This window comes from Lupinus angustifolius, unplaced genomic scaffold, assembly GCF_001865875.1.
Source record: "Lupinus angustifolius cultivar Tanjil unplaced genomic scaffold, LupAngTanjil_v1.0 Scaffold_120_19, whole genome shotgun sequence".
NCBI classification, from domain to species: domain Eukaryota; kingdom Viridiplantae; phylum Streptophyta; class Magnoliopsida; order Fabales; family Fabaceae; genus Lupinus; species Lupinus angustifolius.
In genome coordinates, this window is record NW_017725030.1 from 288,705 (window position 1) to 310,165 (window position 21,461).

At 32.4% G+C, this 21,461-nt stretch overlaps 1 protein-coding gene across 2 annotated transcripts; it reads left to right on the plus strand.

Annotated features, from left to right (window-relative positions):
• Positions 1-14,953: 14,953 nt before the first annotated feature.
• On the plus strand, positions 14,954-20,629 carry LOC109339911 (AT-rich interactive domain-containing protein 1). 2 transcript variants are annotated; one of them, XM_019577443.1, is made up of 3 exons: positions 14,954-15,057; positions 15,486-16,469; positions 19,234-20,629. In XM_019577443.1, exons 2-3 carry the CDS (start codon positions 15,504-15,506, stop codon positions 20,077-20,079), a joined length of 1,812 nt encoding a protein of 603 aa, XP_019432988.1. In that variant the 5' UTR covers positions 14,954-15,057; positions 15,486-15,503; the 3' UTR covers positions 20,080-20,629. The 2 variants fall into 2 exon arrangements, with proteins under 2 accessions (XP_019432988.1, XP_019432987.1); XM_019577442.1 differs by lacking the exon at positions 14,954-15,057 and having other exon boundaries at positions 15,129-16,469.
• Positions 20,630-21,461: the final 832 nt, after the last annotated feature.

Sequence of the window (21,461 nt, forward strand, 5' to 3'; positions counted from 1 at the left end):
CAAACAATTCCTACCTTTTGATAGAGGTATTATGGTTGATTAGAAAGTCTATATAAAGGCCTTGAAACTCATTTCATAATAATACAACAAAGATATAACTCACTTACATAGTCTATACTTTTCTGAAATACTTATTCTACTCTGGTGCAACTTGTTCATAACTTTCAGAATTTGTTTTCTAAAGTTGCCTTCAATGTTATTGCAAGTTATTCAAACCTTTTGAGCATTAGTACTAAAGTATACAAAGAGTTATTGGATTGCTAGAGTTTATACCTTCAAAGTCTTGTAAAAGCAATCCATTACCATAGTTAAACGTTTTCTTCATTCAAGGTATTGAATTACTTTCTTTCACAAGGGTGTGATAAGAAAGGGGATAGAGTCACTTGGAAAGGGTGTTTTCCAAAGAGTGATATAGGTATTAGATGAAAGTGCAAATTGTCAAGTAGAGCACTATTGGAGTTTGCCAATGTTTTGATGAACACAAGGACTTAGTGAAAGCTTGAAGATGATTCAACAAATCAACATGTCGTGGAATCAAGGGTTTCATATAGAATCAAGGGTCTTTAATAGAGTTTTTTAGAAGTCTAAGATGCGTGCCTTAGATATTGAGTCTAGGTTAGGTAAACCTAGATGCAAGTCTCAAAAGCTTTAAAAGTAATCATTTCATTTACATGAGACATTCCATCTAGATCATTATATGTTCATGCATTAAACATACATATTACTTGTGCATCTTAGGCATAATATATTGGTAAAACATGTATAGTTGATAAGTATAACATATAGGTTGTTTACCATTTAATCAATAAGCTGAAAATCTGTCAGTTAATCGATTAAGATATATGTTAATCGATTAACGAGATTAAAGTTCCAACAAAAAAGTGAAAACCAGAAAACAGTTATTTTCAGCATCCTGTTAATCCATTAAATGGGTACTTAATCGATTAACTGGGACTTAGAATGGTTTTCTATAAAGACTGTGATTTCAGAAATTATGTGTTTCTGCATTTTCATAAACTCATACATATTCATATAATCTTGTGAGTTTTTTTATATGGGTTTTAGTTGAGTTTTCAATATAATATTTTGAGTAAAAGTGTGCTTTATAAAACTCAATTTTGTGTATTGTTTTGCATTAAGGAATTTGTCTCATGGTGTCTTATCACCTAAGAGATTTGGTGTGTCTTCACCAAGACTTAGAGGTGTTGAGTTTAGAACGATTTGTTGGCTGGGGCTAGATCGAAAGTAAGGTTTTCTTGGTCGATTGAAAGAGAGTCAAACCAAGAAAGTGGATTCTTGGATTCAAGAAGGGAGCATCTAAGTGTTGAATTGGAATTTTGCATGTAACTATACATTTTGTTCAATATTAATGAAGAAAAATCTCCCAAAATCAAAAGGGGAGGCCTGGATGTAGTTTGCAAGTGGACCAGGATAAAATTTTAGTGTTGCAAGCTTTTTCTATCCCTAATCTCTTTACATTTCAAGTCTTATTATTGCATGATATTGGCTGATATCTTGGATATTGTTAGGTTGTTGCATCTAGTTTAATTCTGTATAAAAATATCTGCATTATTTGTTCTTGAACGACGGTGACTTGCTGTGCAAGAAGCCAGTATGCATCTTATTGGAGTAAATCCATTAACTAGGGCATTTTTCAGAATAGGGCTTTGGTGCAAAAAGTGGTAATTGATAACCGCTACACATATTCAACCCCCCTTATAGGTGTGTTCTTTCCACTGATACCTAACATTAGAGAGTGAGTAAGATACAAGGAAATTCGGAGTGAGAAATCGTAATTACTACTCTTAATATGTAGTGAAGAATTCTCTTGTGCTGCAAGATTACTCGACGTAGCCTTCGGTGGACAAGAAGGTGAACCAGTATAAAATCTCTATATACGCTCTTCTCCTTTATCTCTTTACATTTACTTGATTATTTTTGCAAAACTTTTCCGTTGCTATTAACTCTTGAAATTTGTAGAGTAATCTATCATAGTTTTAAACAACTAATTCACCCCCTCTTAGTTGTCATGTCAGTCTTACAAAACAGAGAAAATTTTGTACAAAAATAACCTTGATATTTGTGCCTACTTTATCTTATTCACTGTCAATCAATTATTAGTAGAGAAAGCACTGACCAATAATTAACCGTCAAAGTCGATTAAATCCATCCTACCTATCGTTAGGGTCGACATCAGAATAAGGAGCCAATCATTCGCTAATTGATACCTCATCATTAGAGGTGACAAAATTATTCATAATCCACAATCCATCCAAATTAAATTCATCCATATCCATCCATTAGAGCTAATGGATTTAAATGGATATAATCCAATGGACGACTTGTGGTCTTCTAGTCTGCCCCACCGACCAAACAACATTCGACCTTAATTTCAGCTTTAGTCAGACCAACTACATTGCATTGTTTCTGATTCGTCGCACTACACATTGTCTACTGAACCGTCGATTTCTAGATTCCATCTATAGCGAATCTAGTCAAGGTACATGGCATACTAAGGTTATTTTTCTCTCTTCTTTATTATTTATTTAATTTAATTTATTTCCTTGTTTTATATTTTATACATATAAAGAAAACATTTCGTTTTTATGTATATGAACTTTTTTGTATAAATAAATAATAATTACAACTTACTAATTATTAAATAGTAATCAATAATTAAATATTAAAATAATTAATAAAAAATAAAATGAATATATCAAATAAATTTTAAATTACATTTTTATTTTGGAATTTAATAGTGATGTTACGACACGTGTCATATCTTGCTTTTTGCCTCGAGCCGAGAAATAGTTGTTGTCATTTATATTGCATTTGCATTTTATCAAAGTGCAAAGTTAGTTAATGATTAATGTCAACTTTTCCACTATTAATTTTCTCTTTAAAAAAGGTAAACAATTTAAAAATAAAATTATAAAATGTCTTAAATAATTATTTTTGAGAATTCAATAGTGAGGTTATAGATCATATTTTATCTTACTTTCTGCTTCGGGACGAGAAACAATTGTGGTCATTTATAGTGCCTCTAATATTTATCAAAGCGCAAAGTTGATTGACGATCAATGTTGATTGAGGTAAATTAATTAATAAAAATAATGTAATTAATTATTTTTGAAATTTAATAGCAAGGTTGTGGATCGTGTCACATATTGTTTTCTATTTCGGAATGAGAAATGATTGCAGTCACTTGTATTACATCAATTATTTATCGAAGTGAAAAATTAGTTAATGACTAATATTGACCCTTATACTATTAATTTCCATTCGACTAATTAAAACTATTCTAAGATTTCAATCAAACTAATTAATCAGTATTTTACTCATAACTACCGTATCTTGATTTTCTTATAGCAGCTAGGGACACGTAGGAGCAAAAAGAACTTTTGTTAGATATAAACAATAAAAACTAATTATTTTGCTTTATTAATTTTATTTTTAATTAAAATAAGGATAGAAAATTTCCTGCAAGGGTAACATTTTAATATGGGATGGGGGTATCTTTAATCCGTAATCGACTCTTGAGCTAAGAATTCTCGTTGAAATGCCACATTTTCCATTTAGGGCTTAAAAGAAAATTTTCTACAATTTAACCGCAAAAATAGTTATGACAACTCTAAATTTGTATAGTCTGTATTCAACCAAAAATAAAGTCACCATAGTGCAGAACATGACAAAGACAACAATTGTTGTTGCATTCTAATGGGACATGCACTAATGTTGAGATTGTTATTTTGATTTTTGGATTTTGTGGCTTTACTTTTTATTATTGATTTCTCCTCTAGATTTTTTTCACTTCTCCTCCCACTTTTCCTTCTTCTTTTTGATGTTTTCCTTTTATTTATAGCAACGTGTTTTTAACATTTTTATGAAATGATTTTTAAAAGTGATGAATTAATTAGAACAAAACTACTAGTAAGAAAATGTTTTATAACTTTAACTAAAAGTTTAAGAGGAGGGATTCGTTTATTCTATCATAGCCATCAATTTTAGGGAAATCCAATGGTTTGAATTAATGAGTAGATCTAAACCATTAGATATCTCTAGAATTGATAGCTATGATGAAGAGTAAGTTTTGAGGTAAGTAGATCCCCACTCCAATGATGTAAAAAATGTATCGACCGGTTCGACCGAAAAACTGGCGAACCGGACCCCTAACCGGTACGGTACAGATGTTGAACCTGCCAAGTATTAAAACTAGTCAAAACCGGTGAATCGGCCGGTATTTGACTAGACCGGGCGGTTTATACACATATTATTTTTTTTTTAAAAAACTTAAAATCTTAAAAATTCATTGCAAGGTGGCCCATCTTTCCAACCATTCTTCAAAACTTCAAGGCATATGCTTTCAAGGCATCTTAGATTACACCTTTTGGTTCCTAACATTTGTGTGTAATCTCAGCGACATTTGTGTAATATTGGAGTACTGTCTGAAATAGGATTTGGTGCAAAAATATAATCTCGATATAAGACAACTTTGATTCCTTGATGTTAAATGTTAAAACTCCAAATTTATTTGTTTTGTAGAGTTAGTTGTGAACTTGTGTCATTTAATTATATTTTGCGGTTGTTAAGTAATACTTTTGGATTAATAAATGTTTTGTAATTTAGACTTTGAATTTGTTAAAGACTTGAGGTTGTTTGTTTATGTGTATTTTGAGTAGATTATGAATATGGATTATAAAATTGAGTATCTACCTATTTGAAAAAAATTTGTTATAGATTTATATATATAAATATAAATAGGTATGTTCGGTTTAACCGACATGCGGTTTAATTACTAAACCACCGGTTGATCCACTGTACCACTATACCAATACTCTGATCGGTTTGATAACCGGTACGGTTTTAACAACACTGCACCACTCAAAGTTCAATAGTCAAACATTCTCTCATTTTTTTCCTATGGTGTAGATGCATTTTCTAATCTCGTTTTTAAGGTTAGATACAATATCACTTATTAAGTTATTAGTACTATCTCATTTTAAAATCAATGAATTATGAACTCATGATTGTTTTTGGTTAAAAACCAAATATAAATAATGATGGATTCCAAAACATATCTCAGATAATTCTTTTCAAGATAACTCCACAACTATTCTCAATCAGGGTAATTCAAGAATTGAATTAACTTTTATTTCTATAATTTTTAAACTATTAATTAAGTCAAAACAGTTGAAAACAAATTATATAAAATTAAAATTGACTTCAAATCTAATTGTTAGGATGTTAATAATTGCTTTCCATGCTAATTTTATCATAGTATAATTATGAATGACTTTCAATAAGACAACATACAAATTAAATTATGACAATATTATTAAATATTAGATTTTATTTATTTATTGACAATTTAGATGGTGAAAATTATTTATGTCTATTCATTCTTACTACTAATTAATATTTCCAATTTACATTTATAATCTTTCTAAAATTAAGTCCATCATTATTACTCCTCATTTTATATTTTAATTTTTTTAAATTTAGTGTACATAAATTTTGTTTATGGAACTATTAATATCCGATATTAAATTCATTTGAATAAAAATATGTAGTTAAAAAACACTATAATTTTTTCAAAATGTTAGTTATTTAGATATTAACAAAGAAAATTGAAAGTTATCCGACTTGATTTAGCTTTACAATAATTTAACCTCACTAATATTTTTCATTTTAAAGTTACATATTTTTATCTCTCTAAAATAAAATATTTCATTACCATTTATAATAACTTTTCTAGATTTTATTTTTACAATTTTAATCTATTTAGTTTTTTATGGAAGTATTAAATTCATGACAATGAGTTTATTGAGTTAAAAATTGTGGGTTGTGTATATATATTATTTATTTTTTTAATATTTCGCACTTATTAATAGTTTATATTTGGAATACAATTAAATGTATGATTAATTTTCCATCTCTTATTTTAATTTTAGTTCACCTTTTACTTATGAATCCTTAATGTCAACAAATGTTACTTGTTTGGGAGCGGTAGTTGGTAGTTGTTTAAAGTGGGTTCTTGGATTCAAGAAGGGAGCATCTAAGTGTTGTATTGGAAGTTTGCATGTAACTATACATTCTGTTCAATATTAGTGAAGGAAAATCTCCCGAGATCAGAAGGGGGCCCTAGATGTAGTTTACAGTGGACCCGCAAATGAACCAAGATAAAATTTCCATGTTGCAAGCGTTTTTTATCCCTAATCTCTTTACATTTCAAGTCTTATTATTGCATGATATTGGCTGATATTTTGGATATTGTTAGGTTGCTGCATCTAGTTTAATTCTATATAAAAATATATGCATTATCTATTCTTAAACGTCGGTGACTTGCTATGCAAGAAGTCTGTTTGCATCTTCCTGTGTTTGTATGCGTTAATCGATTAAGGCTTGGAGTTAATCGATTAACTGGGGCTTTTTCCATAATAGGGCTTTGGTGAGAAAAGCGCTAATTGATAACCGCTAGACCTATTCAACCCCCACTTCTAGGTGTGTTTTGTCCACTGATACCTAACAAGGGGTATCAGAGCTAGTACATCAAGCTAGCTCAACCGCATACGCGTGATCCAAAAGGGAAATTAAATGGGTTCCACTAACCCCTTCGGCGGTGATGGCTCATCCATTAACCGCCCTCCCGTATTTAGTGGCAATGGATACGCCTACTAGAAAGTCCAAATGAAAAACTTCATATAAGCCATTGACTCGGATATTTGGGAATTTATGGTCAACGGGCCTTTCGTTCCACTACATTTAGTGGACGATGAACTGAAAGAAAAACCCAAGAGTTTATAGACCGATGATGAACGTAAAAATGTTCAACACATCCTACATGCTAAAAACATCATCACATCGGCTTCGTCATATGATGAACTCTTTCGGGTTTCGCAATGTCAAACTGGCAAGGAAATGTGGGACACTTTACAAGTGACTGACGAAGAAACCAGTGAAGTCAAGCGTGTCAGGATGAATGCCCTAACACATGAGTACGAGTTATCTTGTATGTTGTCAAGTGAATCTATCGGCAACATCCAAAAAAGATTCACACATATAGTGAACCACTTAGTTGCGCTAGACAAATCATTCACCAAAGGAGAACTAACTAATAAAGTTTTAAGTTGCCTTTATAGGAGATGGTAACCTAAAGTCATAGTTATCATGGAATCCAAAGATCTTGACCCCATGCCTTTAGCAAGACTGTTTGAAAAGCTTCAAGAGCACGAGATGGAACTTGGGCGCTTGACGATGCATGAGGAATCAGGCCGCAAGAAGTAAGGCATATCTCTTAAAGCAACAATGTCTCAACCTACTAAAGAGAAAGAAGATTCTGAGTCTCATTCAGATATTGATGATGAAATGTTAAGCCTTCTCATACGAAAATTTGGGGAGTTCTTAAAGAATAAAGGAGGCTTTAAACAATTTTAGAAGAGAGAGGAACGTGAATCAACTCGGAAAGGCAGGGGTAATAAAGAGTGCTTCACTTGCCACGACTGTGGCAAGCCGGGACACATGAAATTTCAATGTCCTACTTACCCCAAGAAAGTTGATTCGAAGAAGAGCACTCCCCGGGACTTCAAGTCAAAGAAGGCCTACATTGTTTGGGATGTACTAGAGGAGGATACGACATCAAGCACCTCAGATGAGGAGGAGACCACCAAGCTATGCCTAATGACCAGAACAAATGAAGCTTGCGACTCAAATAACTCAAAGGAGACTAATAATGAGGTATACTCTGACACCTCATCTTCTTCCGATGACTCACCTCCTTATGAGGACTTATATAACGCTTATGTCGAATTGCATGAGGAATTAAAAAAATTAGCTAGGATTAGTGCCGATAGAAAACGCGTAATCCTTCTAAATGAATAGAAAATAGTCTTATTACAGAAAGAATTAGACGAGTTGAAACTTGAGAATGAAACCTTAGATCTAATATTTTCTTGTAATACATGTGATTGCTCAAATGATAAATTATGTCAATCAACTGTCTGTGAGTCTTGCACGACTTTGAGAAATGAAAATTTGAAACTTAATGTAAAACTCGCAAAACTCTTCATGTCCTTTGAATAAGCTTCTTCTAGTGCACCTGAAACATCATCAGGAAAGACCTTTCTCTTCTCTTTTGGAGAAGATTCGTCAAAATGAACATGAATAGATTCTTCTACTTGCATGATATATTTATTAAACACACGAAAAGCCTTACTATGTAATGAATACCCTAGGAATATGCCCTCATCAGCCTTGGAGTCAAATTTTCCCAAAGATCTTTTTCCATTGTTTAAAATAAAACATTTACACCCGAATGCATGAAGATGAGCAATATTCGGTTTTCGACCTTTATAAATATCATAAGGGGTTTTTGAAAAAGTAGGTCTAAGAAGTATTCGATTCATTACATAACAGGTAGTGTGTACTACATCAGCCTAGAAATATTTTGGAACCTTGTTCTCATTTAGCATGGTCCTAGCGAGTTCCTCTAGAACTCTATTTTTCCTCTCAACAACTCCATTTTGTTGAGGGGTACGGGGAGCTGAGAACTGATGCATGATGCCATGCTTATTACAAAATTTATTAAACTTATGATTTTCAAATTCTCCGCCATGGTCAGATTGTATGTAAACAATTTTAAGGTTAGACTGGTTTTGAATTTGTTTGGCTAGACATTTAAAATATTTATATACATCGCTCTTAGATGCCAAAAATAGAGTCCATGTGAATCTAGAAAAGTCATCGACAATTACCAAACCATAAAAACTTCCACCAAAACTCATGATTTGTGATGGTCCAAACAAGTCCATATGGAGAAGCTCCAAAGGTCTAGTGGTGGATATCACATTCTTTTTACTAGAAGAATTCTTTACTTGTTTACATTTTTGACACATGTCACAAGAATCATGAGTTTTAAAACCGAGTTTTAGCAGACCAATAACCAAATCATTTTTGGATAATTTTTCTAGATGCTTCACATGAATGTGAGCAACTCGTCTATGCCAAAGCCATCTTCTTTTGAAATAAAAGATTTTGAAAATAAAGAAGTGACATCCTCCAGATCAACCATGTAAATGTTATTAACACGATAGCCAACAAACTTTACATTATTAGATAAGATGTCACGGATTATACAACAATTAGAATCAAATGACACACGATTACCTTTGTCGCATAGTTGGCTAATGCTCAACAGATTATGTTCCAAACCTTCAACGTATAGAACGTTCTCGATTACAACATTGGTTGAGTTGCCAATTTTTCCAGTGCCTAGGATTCTTCCTTTGTTGTTATCTCCGTATGTGACGAAACCTTTGTCTTTCAATGACAAGACTAGGAATTTTGACTTGTCTCCCGTCATATGTCTCGAACACCCGCTGTCAAGATACCAATGTTGCCCATGTGTTCGTAGACATACCTGCAAAATAGATTACTTGCTAGTTTCAGGTACCCAAATTATATTGGGTCATTTTCTGTTAGTAATCAGGGAGTTATCTCCCTTCTTCACCCAAGCGTAAACACCACTCGGTATCCCATATTTCCTGATGTAGCAGAAGTAAGAGGTGTGGCCATGTGTGCCACAATATAAACATGTAGAAACTCTATTTTTAATATAAGACTTTTTATTAGCATTAGATACAGGTTTCCTATATAGTTTATTTCTATGGGATGGGGGGATATACCCTAATCCAGTGTGGTCACCAACGTTTCTCGTTTTACTTAGCAAGGTATCTACTTGGTGTTGACTATCTGTAAGTTTTGCGAGTTTTTCATTTAGTTTAAAACTCTCATTTTTCAAGTCCTTGCAAGACTCACACATAGTTGTTTGACATAATTTATCGTTAGAGCAGTCGCATGAATTACAAGAAAAAATTATATCTAAAGTTTCATTTTCCAATTTCAGTTCATCTAATTCTTTCTCGCGAACCAGCCCCAGCCAAGATTCTCGTTCTCAATTCAAGACCTCCTAGCCGTGGTGAAGAATTACTCTATCTCAATGGTGGTAAGACACCAAGAGACTAATCCAATATACAAAAACATATTACAAAAACAAGGTTTACCAAGCACTAAAATGCTCAAAATATAACTATGAAAAACCTCAAAGATTAACCCACTCTCAAGTCACTCAAGCCATCATGCATATGTGAGTTAATCAAAAATAGTAAACACAAAATATCTCTCTAAGAATCTCTATCAAGAATGCATGAACATGTAAGAAAAGAATGGATGAGATTAAGCCTATGAAAATAGCATGCAATACACAATGAACAACTTCAACAAAGCATGTTAATCTCTCTTCCTCCCACATGCATTTCTCTATGAAAAATACAAAGCAAATCACGAAAATATGCTCTCTAATAAACTTAAACAATAGTATGCAATGTTATGTGTTTCTGCAATTTGCCTAAACTTATACAAAAGATTTGACCCTTCAAATCATTGCATTCAGTTAAGCAATTAAAACAGAAAACAATTATAACATAAAACAGACATGTTAATCGATGAAGTTATCACGTTAATCGATTAACCAATATAACATGATTCAACAGAAAACAATTGTAACAGAAAAAAAGATATAACAGAAAACAATTGAGTTAATCGATTAAGTCACCACGTTAATCGATTAACTAGCATATTAAAAACGTGATTAAAAAGGCAACCTTACTCATATGTTATGCTTAACTCCTATACATATTTTAGCAATTATATTATGCCTAATATGCACATATGACATGTAAGATTAATGCATGAACATACAATAAACTAGATGATATATCTCATGAATATGATATGACAATTATAATGGCTTGTGAGACTTGTATCCAGGGTTACCTCACCTATACTCACTCACGAAGGCACATATCCCAGAGTACTTAGAATTATGACTTTATTGATATAACCTAGTCTATATATGACCAATGGGTTCTAGGCATGTTGATTGTTGAGCCATCTTCAAGCTTTAATTAACTCATTGTCTTCATCAAAACATAGGTAAAAATATTGTTAGTGACACTTTGCACTTTCATTTTTTATATTTAAAACATGAATTACAATTGTTGCACTACATTGTAAGAAAACTCAATACTATTAGTTCACACTCATTATACTCATTTTAGTGTTCACGATAAGATAAAAAAAAGCTAGATATAGAAGTAGGATAGAATGTGAGTAGATGTGACAAAATTATTCGCAATCCACAATATATCCAAATTCAAGAAAATTAAATTCATTCATTACAATCAATTTTATCCAATGGTTAACTTTAGTTATAGATGAATTTGAATTCATTCATTATATCCAATGAATATATCCATTTGAATAAATATCCAATCCATCCAAAAAAACAAAAATTCAAAAATAATATTCTTTAATTTTCAATTTCATTTAATATTCAAGAAAATTAAATTCATCCATAATTCTCACTTTCACTTTTAATATTTTATTAAACTTATATCAATTATAAGACATTTGTATGTAGTTAATACTAAAACTTTATTCTTAACTACATATCATATATATGAGAAAAAATATATGCACAGATAGTGTATGAATTTTATACAATGTCGCTGCATCATCTAACATTTATATTTAATCATCATTGACTTAAAAAAAAGTAATTCAAATGAATGATGGATAATATAGGGATTATGTATAGATATTTACACTGACAACGCATAAATATTATACTCTATAAGTACTAGTGTGTACAGGCACTTCGTGCCTGCCGGCGAATATTGTGTGATACTATATATTCAATTTTTATATATTTCATTTTTTGAATTAGAATGTATTTGTTGTGTTCGGTGTACTTTATATTATATTTTTTTATGTTTATGATAATGTTTAATTTAAAGTGAAATATGTGGTTAATTAATGTATTGGTGGTGGTTGCTTAGGATTATATAGTTTTTTTGTAAAAATTAAATAATATGAAGGGCAAAATAGGAAATAAAAATTACACCATGAGGGAAGTTATGTCAAGTTTTGGCTTTATATATAGTATAGATTTATTAAAAACTTTACATGTAGAACCTTAAATGTCGCATGCTTATAGAATATAGCAAAAAAAAATTTAAACTTCAAAAAATCATTATTTTTAAGAGTGTAAAATGTGTGCACTGACAGTGTAAAGATTTATACACAGTCAGTGCATCATCCACCATTCATTTGCAATAATTTTATTTAAAAGTCAATGATGACTAAAAATCAATGGTGAATGATGTAGTGACAGTGTAAAAAACCTTTACATTATCGGTGTATATATCTTTTTCCCTTTTTTAAATGATTTTTAATAGTGTTTTTTATAAATGTGATTTTAAAAAATGTTTTATTGGGATAGTAGTTTTTATAATAATGATTTTCTTTAATAGTGTTTTTAATTCCAATAAAAACAATCAAAAGGATTGAATATACATCCATCCAAATTCATGAAAATGGAGTCATGAGTGAATTGAATGGATTAGAATACATCCATTAAGTTTGGATATGAATAGATTGGATAACTTAAAATATAGTTTAAATGAATTTATATGGATTGATGAATGACTTTCTATTCATCCATTATTATCCAAATTCAAATTCATCAATTTGTCACCCTTAAATATGAGGATGATAAACTCTAGCCCTATACAACATGCAATATTTTATTTTTTAGGCATGGTGGTAATGGTGATAAACTCCTATCATATCCAATATTTTATAAATGCTAACTAACTCATTGGATAATGATAGAACATGATATAAGTTATATGGAAATAAAAACGTTACTCTTGTATCCATAATTGTTAAAGTTAGCTCGGATCAATCGGTCAAATTGGGAATCAGATATTTGACTGGTCCAAATCACTTATCTAATCGTTTATGCACCAAATTGGTATAAATAGGTTAGACTTAGTCGATTTAATCATACAATTGGTGACTCGACTAGTTGAATCTGACTGATTCAATCATTTAAAAAGCACCAAAGCGACGCTCTTTTGAGAGGAAAATATGATACTTTCAATTTATTTGTAACTATGTTTGTCATGGTTGTAGTTAGGGCTGGAAACGAGTCGAACCGAGTCAAACCAGAGTTCAGCTCGGTTCAACTCAATAAAGATTGCCTCAGCTCGAAACTCGACTTGAGTTCGATATGAATTATTTTTTTAGCTCGAATTCGACTCGGTTAAAGTTCGCGAACTGTTTGATTCAGTTTGAATGGTTCTTTTGGACAACTCAAATAATTAATTAAAGTTTGAAAAATACTTGAAAATGTTTTATATATATAAATATAATCTTTTTTATATATATAATAACAATAAATATAAAAAATAATGCATGAGTCATAATAAACAGAAAAATTAGTTTATATATATATATATAAATCTATCGAGCTACCTCGTGAACCTAACGAGTCGAACTATATTCAACTCAAGTTCGACTCGTTTATCTAACGGGCTCAATTTTCAGCTCAAGTTCAGCTCATTTGGTTCATGAACCAAGTTTATCGAGCTAAATAACGAATCGAGTTTCGAACGAATACCGAGTTGGTTCGGTTCATTGTCAGTCCTAGTTGTAGTTATGTTTATTCCTTATTAAATTTTGTTATAACATGACCTTACTTTTTTAAGAAAATTTATGTTGTTTGATAATGTTTTCAACTTATTTATAAGATTTTGTTACCTTAAAATTTTCATTGGTGATTGTTTAATTGAACACATGTGCAATGATAATTTTTAAATTTTTTGAATATAAACGTATTAAATAATTTTATCTAATACTGTGAATTTTTTACTTTTTTATTATAAATCTAGTCAACTAATCCAACCAGTGACTCATTAACCTGGTACCCTGACCGAGTCAATGACCTGTTTGAGTTTAATAACAATTCTTATATCATATAGTTACATAAAATATATAATATATTTTACGGATAGTTATATTTAGAGTCAATACTATATTTTTTGTCCATCGTATTTAACACCATATATACCTTACTTTTTTTTAATCTTTTTTGGATGCATGAATATAAAAAACTATTTTTTGGTCTAGTCATAGTTATCGTCCATAAGAAACACTTCTTTTCGAGCCCGAAACATTCGAAGTATAGTGTGACTATTTTTCCTAATATGGATTTTCCCCAACGTGAAAATCAAACCTAAATCTAAAAAAATATCTTAAAAAATATTTTCCTCTAATTAATTTGCCACATATATATTCTTCTTTCGTTCCATATCTTTTGATGTTTTAATTTTTTCATGTTATTCAAAAAATTTGTGTTTTGGAAATCAATATCATTTATACTTTATTTTCCCATTATACCTTATTATCATACATCTTTTTCATCATATATTTTCAATTTATTTTTAATTAAGTTTGCAAAATGCATTAAATGAATTTATTTTAATCAAATTGTATCAAATTTAATGATTTTTTGATACTATCAAGGATATTCCTTCACCTTCTAGGTAATGAACTAATCTCTTTCATTCAGGATACGTGATTGCTCCTCTCAATAAATATCACTCCTAAAAATCAAGCACTTGACCTTTTGGTCATCCTAGAATCAAGTAGGTCTTACACCACTCGACCAACGTCTTGTTGATATCAAATTTAATGATTTCTTAAAATATATGTGGAGTAACATTAAAAAAATATAAAACAAAGAGAATATCATATATAAGATCATTGACAACCAACTCTTTCAAATCTCATTGGTCCTTTCCCATAAAAAACTCTCATTCATTAAAACCCTCTATTTGATTAATAAAAAGTAAGATAATAACAATACAATCCAAACAAGAATTCACCAATCCAAACACCAACTCAACCATCCATCTTAGTTAAAAACTAACCATGGTTAGTGTCCTCACCTATATATAAGAAGGGTTGTGGGCAACTTTCTCCAAGAAGAATACCTTAACAAATCTCCATTTTGTTGAGCCATAAATTCCTCCAAAACAAATTATAGAGAAGAAAATAAAAGAAAATAAGGGTCAAGGTGGTCATCATAACTCATTTGAGGGGTCCATTGAAAAAACTCTACCCTTTCTCTCATTTTTTTCTCCTCTCTAAAATCTGGTATGTCTCTTTCTCTTTAATTAATTAATTTATTATGTTCTCCTTTTACCACTCCAAATTAAAATTTTGAGATTTTGAAGAAGAGGGTCTGTCTGTTCAAAACTTGAATTTCACCCCTTTTTACTTCTCGCTCTAACTATTCAATATTTTTAGAGAGAGAAAGCGCGGGATATATAACATTTTTTTCGCTCACAAAACAAAGGGCAAAGCAATCTTTTAAGATTGCTAAAAAAACCAAAAACCCTAATAACTCGATTTCATTCCCAATTTTCCCGCCAAACTCAGTTTTCGTTGCTCGATCGGTTCAAATTTCCACTTGTTTTTTCCAGTTTTTGGATTATTTTTGAAAAAATCCGAAAAAGTTGTTTATATAGAAGAAGAAAAAATGGCTGATTTGGAGTGTAACTATTACTATTTGTTGTTTCTAGGGTTTGAATCGGAATTCAATGGCAGGGGATAGTAATGATGTTATTGTAGAAAGCGTTGGTGGTGTGGTTCAAGCCTCGTACTACAATATACGGTGTCGTTTTGAGGAGTTGCTTTGCAGATTGTGGGGCGAGATCTGTGTTCGTTCTCGATCCCTTCCGCCAATGCTAGGTGATGGTAGTAATGTGGATTTGTATAAGCTGTTCATGGTGGTGAAGGGGAAAGGTGGATATGATGTTGTTTGTGAGAGTAAACTGTGGGATTTGGTTGCTAAGGAGTCTGGGTTGGGTTCGAGTGTGGGTTCTTCGGTGAAACTGGTTTATCGTAAGTATTTGGGTGCGTTGGATGCGTGGTTGAAGAAGGTTGCTGATAGCAAGGTGGCTGAGTGTGGGTTGGTGGATGATCGGGATAAGTTTGGGAAGCAGTTGATGGAGTTGCAGGCTGAGGTTAAAGGGTTGTTGTTGTTTGATTACGCGGATAACAAGTGTGTGGGGAAGTTGAAGGGTGAGTTTGATGGCGAGGGTAAGGATGGGAGGAATTTGTGTGTGAAGAAAAGAGTTCAGAACGGAGGAAATTGTGATGTGGAAATGATGGACGGTGTGGTGAATGAACATAGTGATGGGATGACAGTAACCGGAGAGGTTGATGGAGGGAAATTGTATGCGAAGCTGGGGTTTGGGGTTCATGTGTCTGATGGTGAGAATAGCACTGTTGGATTGGTGTGTGGAGGCAAGAGTGATGTCGAGGATGGTGGTAATGGAGTCAGTTCTGGTCATAAGAGGAAGAGAGAGTCTATGCCGGGTTTGCTTAGTTGGGTTACTAGCATAGCGAAGAATCCTGGTCATCCTGCAGTTGGCTCATTACCTGATAAGTCGAAGTGGAAGTCTAATAGTAATCAGGAGTCCTGGAAGCAAGTTTTGTCCTTTCGGGGGGCTGTATTTTATAAAAGACGTTTTGATTCAAGCATCGAACAACAAAATTGGCTGGTAATTAAAAAAATTATATGCTATTAAGTGAAATCTGCTAACCTTAAATATCTTTATCCTGCCTTGCAGATGCATACGTAAAAATTAATAGTCCCAATACATATTTGTTGTTAAACTTTTTCTTTAAATGTGCATATTTTTCATCCGGTTTATCTGATCTGCAATTAAACTTATTTGTTTACTTACATAACACTTGTGATTGTTCCATTTTAAGTATACCTCTGTGTGAATGTGATGTTTGTATGCATTTGTGTTACTTTGTATTTGTTGTTAAAAAATTTCTTTAAATGTGCATATTTTTCATCCGGTTTATCTGATCTGCAATTAAACTTATTTGTTTACTTACATAACACTTGTGAGTATTCCATTTTACGTATACTTCTGTGTGAATGTGTAATGTTTGTATGCATTTGTGTTACTTTGTATTTCCATTTGCTTCTGATCCCCAACTTTTATCGTCAGCTTTCACTGATTCATTCCCTGAAAAGGGATAAGAAATTTGGTTTGCTAAAGTAATTAATGATTGCTTATTGTGTGAATTACTAAGTTAGAAGTATCACTTATTTCTAATTAAAGATAGGTTAATAGCTAGAAAGGGGAGTTGATTACTTTCTTATGCGATTCGTCATTTTTCTTGCTTCATGAAAAAACAGAAGAACCTTCAAGAATGTTTCTAAGAATAGTATCATTCACCTTATTTAATTTCCTTACTATTAAAGAATATTGTCTTATTCTATTAAACGTAGCAAAGCATAAATTCTAACTATTGTTAGCCCTTATTATTTTTTAAAGTAATGAATGCATTAAATGGATTTTTGAGCCATTTAAGAGTGGGTATACCACAAGTTGCATATTAAATTATGATCAGAGTGCACGTATATAGATAAGTTACATTATGGATTTTTTAGTGCAATCTGCTTTATAGCACTTCTTGATGGCTTCTGCCTTTTTGCCCTTTTTGGCCGCCATGGCCATGATGGACATGGCAGGTAATTTGGGGTATTCTGGGTTTTACCCAAAACCTATTTCAAGTTTTCCCCTCTCTTTCAATTCCTCTCCAATTTTCAGTCTCTCTCGATTTTCAGTCATTCTTACTCTCAGCCTTTACTTCTCTTACTCTTGGCCTCTGCCAGCCAGCTCATGCTTTCCTTATTTGTTCGTAACATCATCCGCTACATTGTATGGTGGATTTTTTGGCAAACCACCATGGACTGCCATCTGTGATTGATAATGCCTAGGTAGTCAATAGTGGCACTACAGTACACTATTGCAGTTTTTCAGAGCAGATTTTGGGGGCTGTTGTGATGCTATTACTAGTTGCATTGCAGTTCTGCATTGCATGTGGAGCAACCTGCGATAAGGACAACTCTAAACCTATTCAAGATTCTGCAAATTTGCAAGTCAGAAATCAGGTTTGGCGCTTTGAAATCAGGTCTGTTGTGACCAGAAATGAAAGCATGGAAATCCTCATTTTTTTTCCTGTGAAATTCCCATTTGACCTCTTCTTTTTAGCCATTTCCCTATTTTTAATCTCATGTTAGTCATTGTGCACCTTTTTATTTGAGTCACATTGACAACCCATTTCAGGTTAACCCATCTTCTTTGACCAATTATGCACCTCCCCCTCTGTTTTGTGCTACTTATGGCTCCATGTAACCAAAGCTAATATACCAACAGCTCACCATTTTTCCATGTTGAATTTGGTTACTTTTCGGTGACCTAGTTGTATTCCGAGAACTATGGTTTGGTTGGTGCACTTCATAATCAATTGTTTTCATAGTTCTTTTCCCATGTATTTACTTTGCTCTGTTTTTTAAATCTCTTATTCTTTTTTGTTTTTTTGCCATCTTTTTGTGTACTTCATAAGCCTTTTGTATTTTTTTGGCATCATCTTCCTTAATTATTTGGTTAGTTAGTCTTTTGATTGATTGGTAATGATTGATTGCTATTTGTTACTTCTTTTTTGTATAACTAAATGTTGTTATTGGATATTGTTGAACATTTGAAGTTAAATATTTTGTTATGATTAAATTTGTATAATGTATACTTCTTAATGTTATGAACTTATGAATGTTTCATTTATAGGCAATTGAGCTTAAAGATGTGTTCATAATCTTTATAATGTTTGTGTATTATTTGTTAGTATGTTAGTTTATTCCTATACTATTGGATATATTATTTAAAATAACAATATTTGTTTAATTAAAAGAGTAAACACCCATTTCATTCTCATGTTTTTCGACATTATCACTTCGGTCCTTTAAAAATTGAAAAACCTAAAATTATCGTAAAAAATTTCAAATGTGGGTCAAATTAGTCCTTATCAGGTGTTGTAGAACATACTAAAAATGACTAATTTGACCATCATTTAGAAATTTTGAGAACCATTTTGGGTTTTCAATTTTTGAGTGACCAAATTGGTAAGGTCGAAAAATATGAAGGACTAAAATTGGTATTTACTCTAATTAAAACTTGTTCGACCTTGGTCAGGCCAATGAACGGGTGCCTTCACCCATTCAACAACCTTCAATTTTTTAAAATATTGCCAAGACCCTCTTCCCCATAAAGCCATTGTTTCATACTTCAATAGGGTTTCTTAAGATGTCAAAATTAAACCTGAAATGCCCTTTTTCTTTAATAAAAAGCTGTTCCCATACTGTAAAGCTCTTTCCTAAATAAGCTCTTGTATAATTCATTAAAACAAAATTGCAAATATCCTTGTGGTATATCACATTAAAAGCAAAGCCTTCTTTCATTTTTTTAGAATCAGAGGATGCACCCTTTCATGTATGATGATCATAGTGGGGGAAGTTACAATCTTAGAGAGAGGTTGAGACATGACAAGAGGCTTTTATTGGCAAAAGCTAAAGCAACTGCTCAAAACTCTTCAGGTTCATCTAGAGGAAGCAGAGATTTTGACAGAACACCAAGTCCACAGACTAGAGATCATGCGGAGAAACAATTGGTCGATTCAGGTATTGATGGATGCCCTGAAGTGCGCACAATTGTTGGGCCAAGTCATCAGGCCGAAGTACCAGAATGGACATGCATAACTTCTGAAAGTGATTCCAAGTGGTTGGGGACCCAAATATGGCCATCACAAAAAGGAAATTTGAGACTTCTTATTGAAAGGGATCCCATAGGAAAGGGAAGACAACATACTTGTGGTTGCTCAGTCCCTGGTTCTGTTGAGTGTGTGCGGTTCCACATTGCTGAGAAAAGGGGTAAAGTTAAGCTGGAATTGGGTGGGGCATTTTACCTATGGAATTTTGATAAGATAGGTGAAGAAGTTAAGCACTTGTGGACAAAAGAAGAAGAGAAGAGATTCAAGGATGTGGTGGGACCAGACCCTCTGCCTGAGGGATATTATTTTTGGGATCATATTTTCAGAGCCTTCCCTAAAAAGAGCAGGGCAGATTTAGTTAGCTACTACTTCAACGTCTTTCTTTTGCAGCGAAGAGCATATCAGAATAGGCATACTCCTGAGGACGTTGACAGTGATGATGATGAAGCAGAGGATGGACTGAGGAATGTTTTTGGACATCAGACACAGAAATCACGCTGTTCCATCTTAACCCCAAAAAAGTCAGCAACAAAGAGGAAGAAATAGCAAGTGAACATTTGTCAAAATACAAGCTTCATGGAGAATGTAGTAGTTGGATAAAATTGTGGGCCTTCACTGTGGCAATCTATTGATGGATCTTTCTATAGTTAAGACTATAAATCATCATTGCTTTTGAGGACTTAGGGACGAAACTTAAAATGTTGATTTGGTGGTGGGTTTATTCAGGACAGATTATTAATCATCTTTGGTAGTGGAAGCAACAAACTATGAAAAATTTAACAGCATAGAAGCTGGAATTTAATTTACATGCTTCTGATTTTGAGATGTACCTTCTGTCTGTCCTCAATGATGTATAGCAGCCACAGGTAATCTTAGCTGCAAATTTTAAATTTAAATCTTTTGCACCTGGTTTTGACTGCAAGAGTTACTTAGAAACAGAACCCTTAGGGGTACAGATGAACATTTTACTGTAGAGGGCCATGATCAAATACATCAAAGTACAACTCAAATTGTAGTTTTTCATGTGATCGGAGTTTTTTTGTTTCTTTTTTTATTAACCTCACCTAGTGAGATTAAGGCTCGGATGTTATTGTTTCTTTTTGTGTTATGGAAATTATTCATGCTCATATGTTTTTAGTTTTGTCTATTAATTTTCTTATGTGAAGTAATTGTTTTGATGCTTTGTTTTTCATAGTTATAGTTTCTAAATAATATGTTCTTGTGGTATGTCTTGATCTTGGTTAGAAATACAATGAAATGACCTTTTCGGTTCTTTCTCCATTCCCTTCAAGTAAGAGATGTTTATTTTATGGTGTGCTTCCTCTCAAGTACATTTTGTTTAAAGTGCACCAATTTAGACCATTGAATGTGATAAATGTTTGATATCACTATGCTCAATTAATGAACCTACATTCTAAAGTGCAAGTTGCACTTTAAAGTAGCCTTACCCTTTTAAAATATTTGTAGGCCGGGAAAATGGTAGATCTATCTTGACGAAAGAGCAAGAGCAAAAATTTGGTGAAGCCTTGGGTTAAAATTTTCTATGTATTATAGGAGCTTTTTGCTTTTACTCAATGAATGAATGGTACTCAAAACGTTGTCCTTCCCAATCCTCTAGTACAAATGCTGGCAAGTAATCTAACAAACTAAACATTTATTCTAAACTTGAATTTATATTTAGCTCGACAAACTTGGTTTACGAATGTAATGTGCTGAACTTGAGCTCGTTAAATATGAGCCAAACTGGAGTTGAATATAGTTTGATTCATTAGGTTCATGAACAAGCTCAAAATGGTCAGGAAGACTATTTGACTGTCTAGGGTAAATGAAGTTGTTAGACATATCAATCTGTGGTTGGACCAGTCAAACCATCCAGTTCGGTCCCGTCTCAACAACACAATGTGCATTATTTTTTTAAAATGAATTAA

What these genes read in the sequence shown, in the direction of transcription:
- LOC109339911 (XM_019577443.1), top strand. Translation starts at nt 15,504, where the DNA reads ATGGCAGGGGATAGTAATGATGTTATTGTAGAAAGCGTTGGTGGTGTG. An exon ending in TCGAACAACAAAATTGGCTG is followed by an intron (nt 16,470 to 19,233) that starts GTAATTAAAAAA and finishes TCATTTTTTTAG; the next exon opens with AATCAGAGGATGCACCCTTT.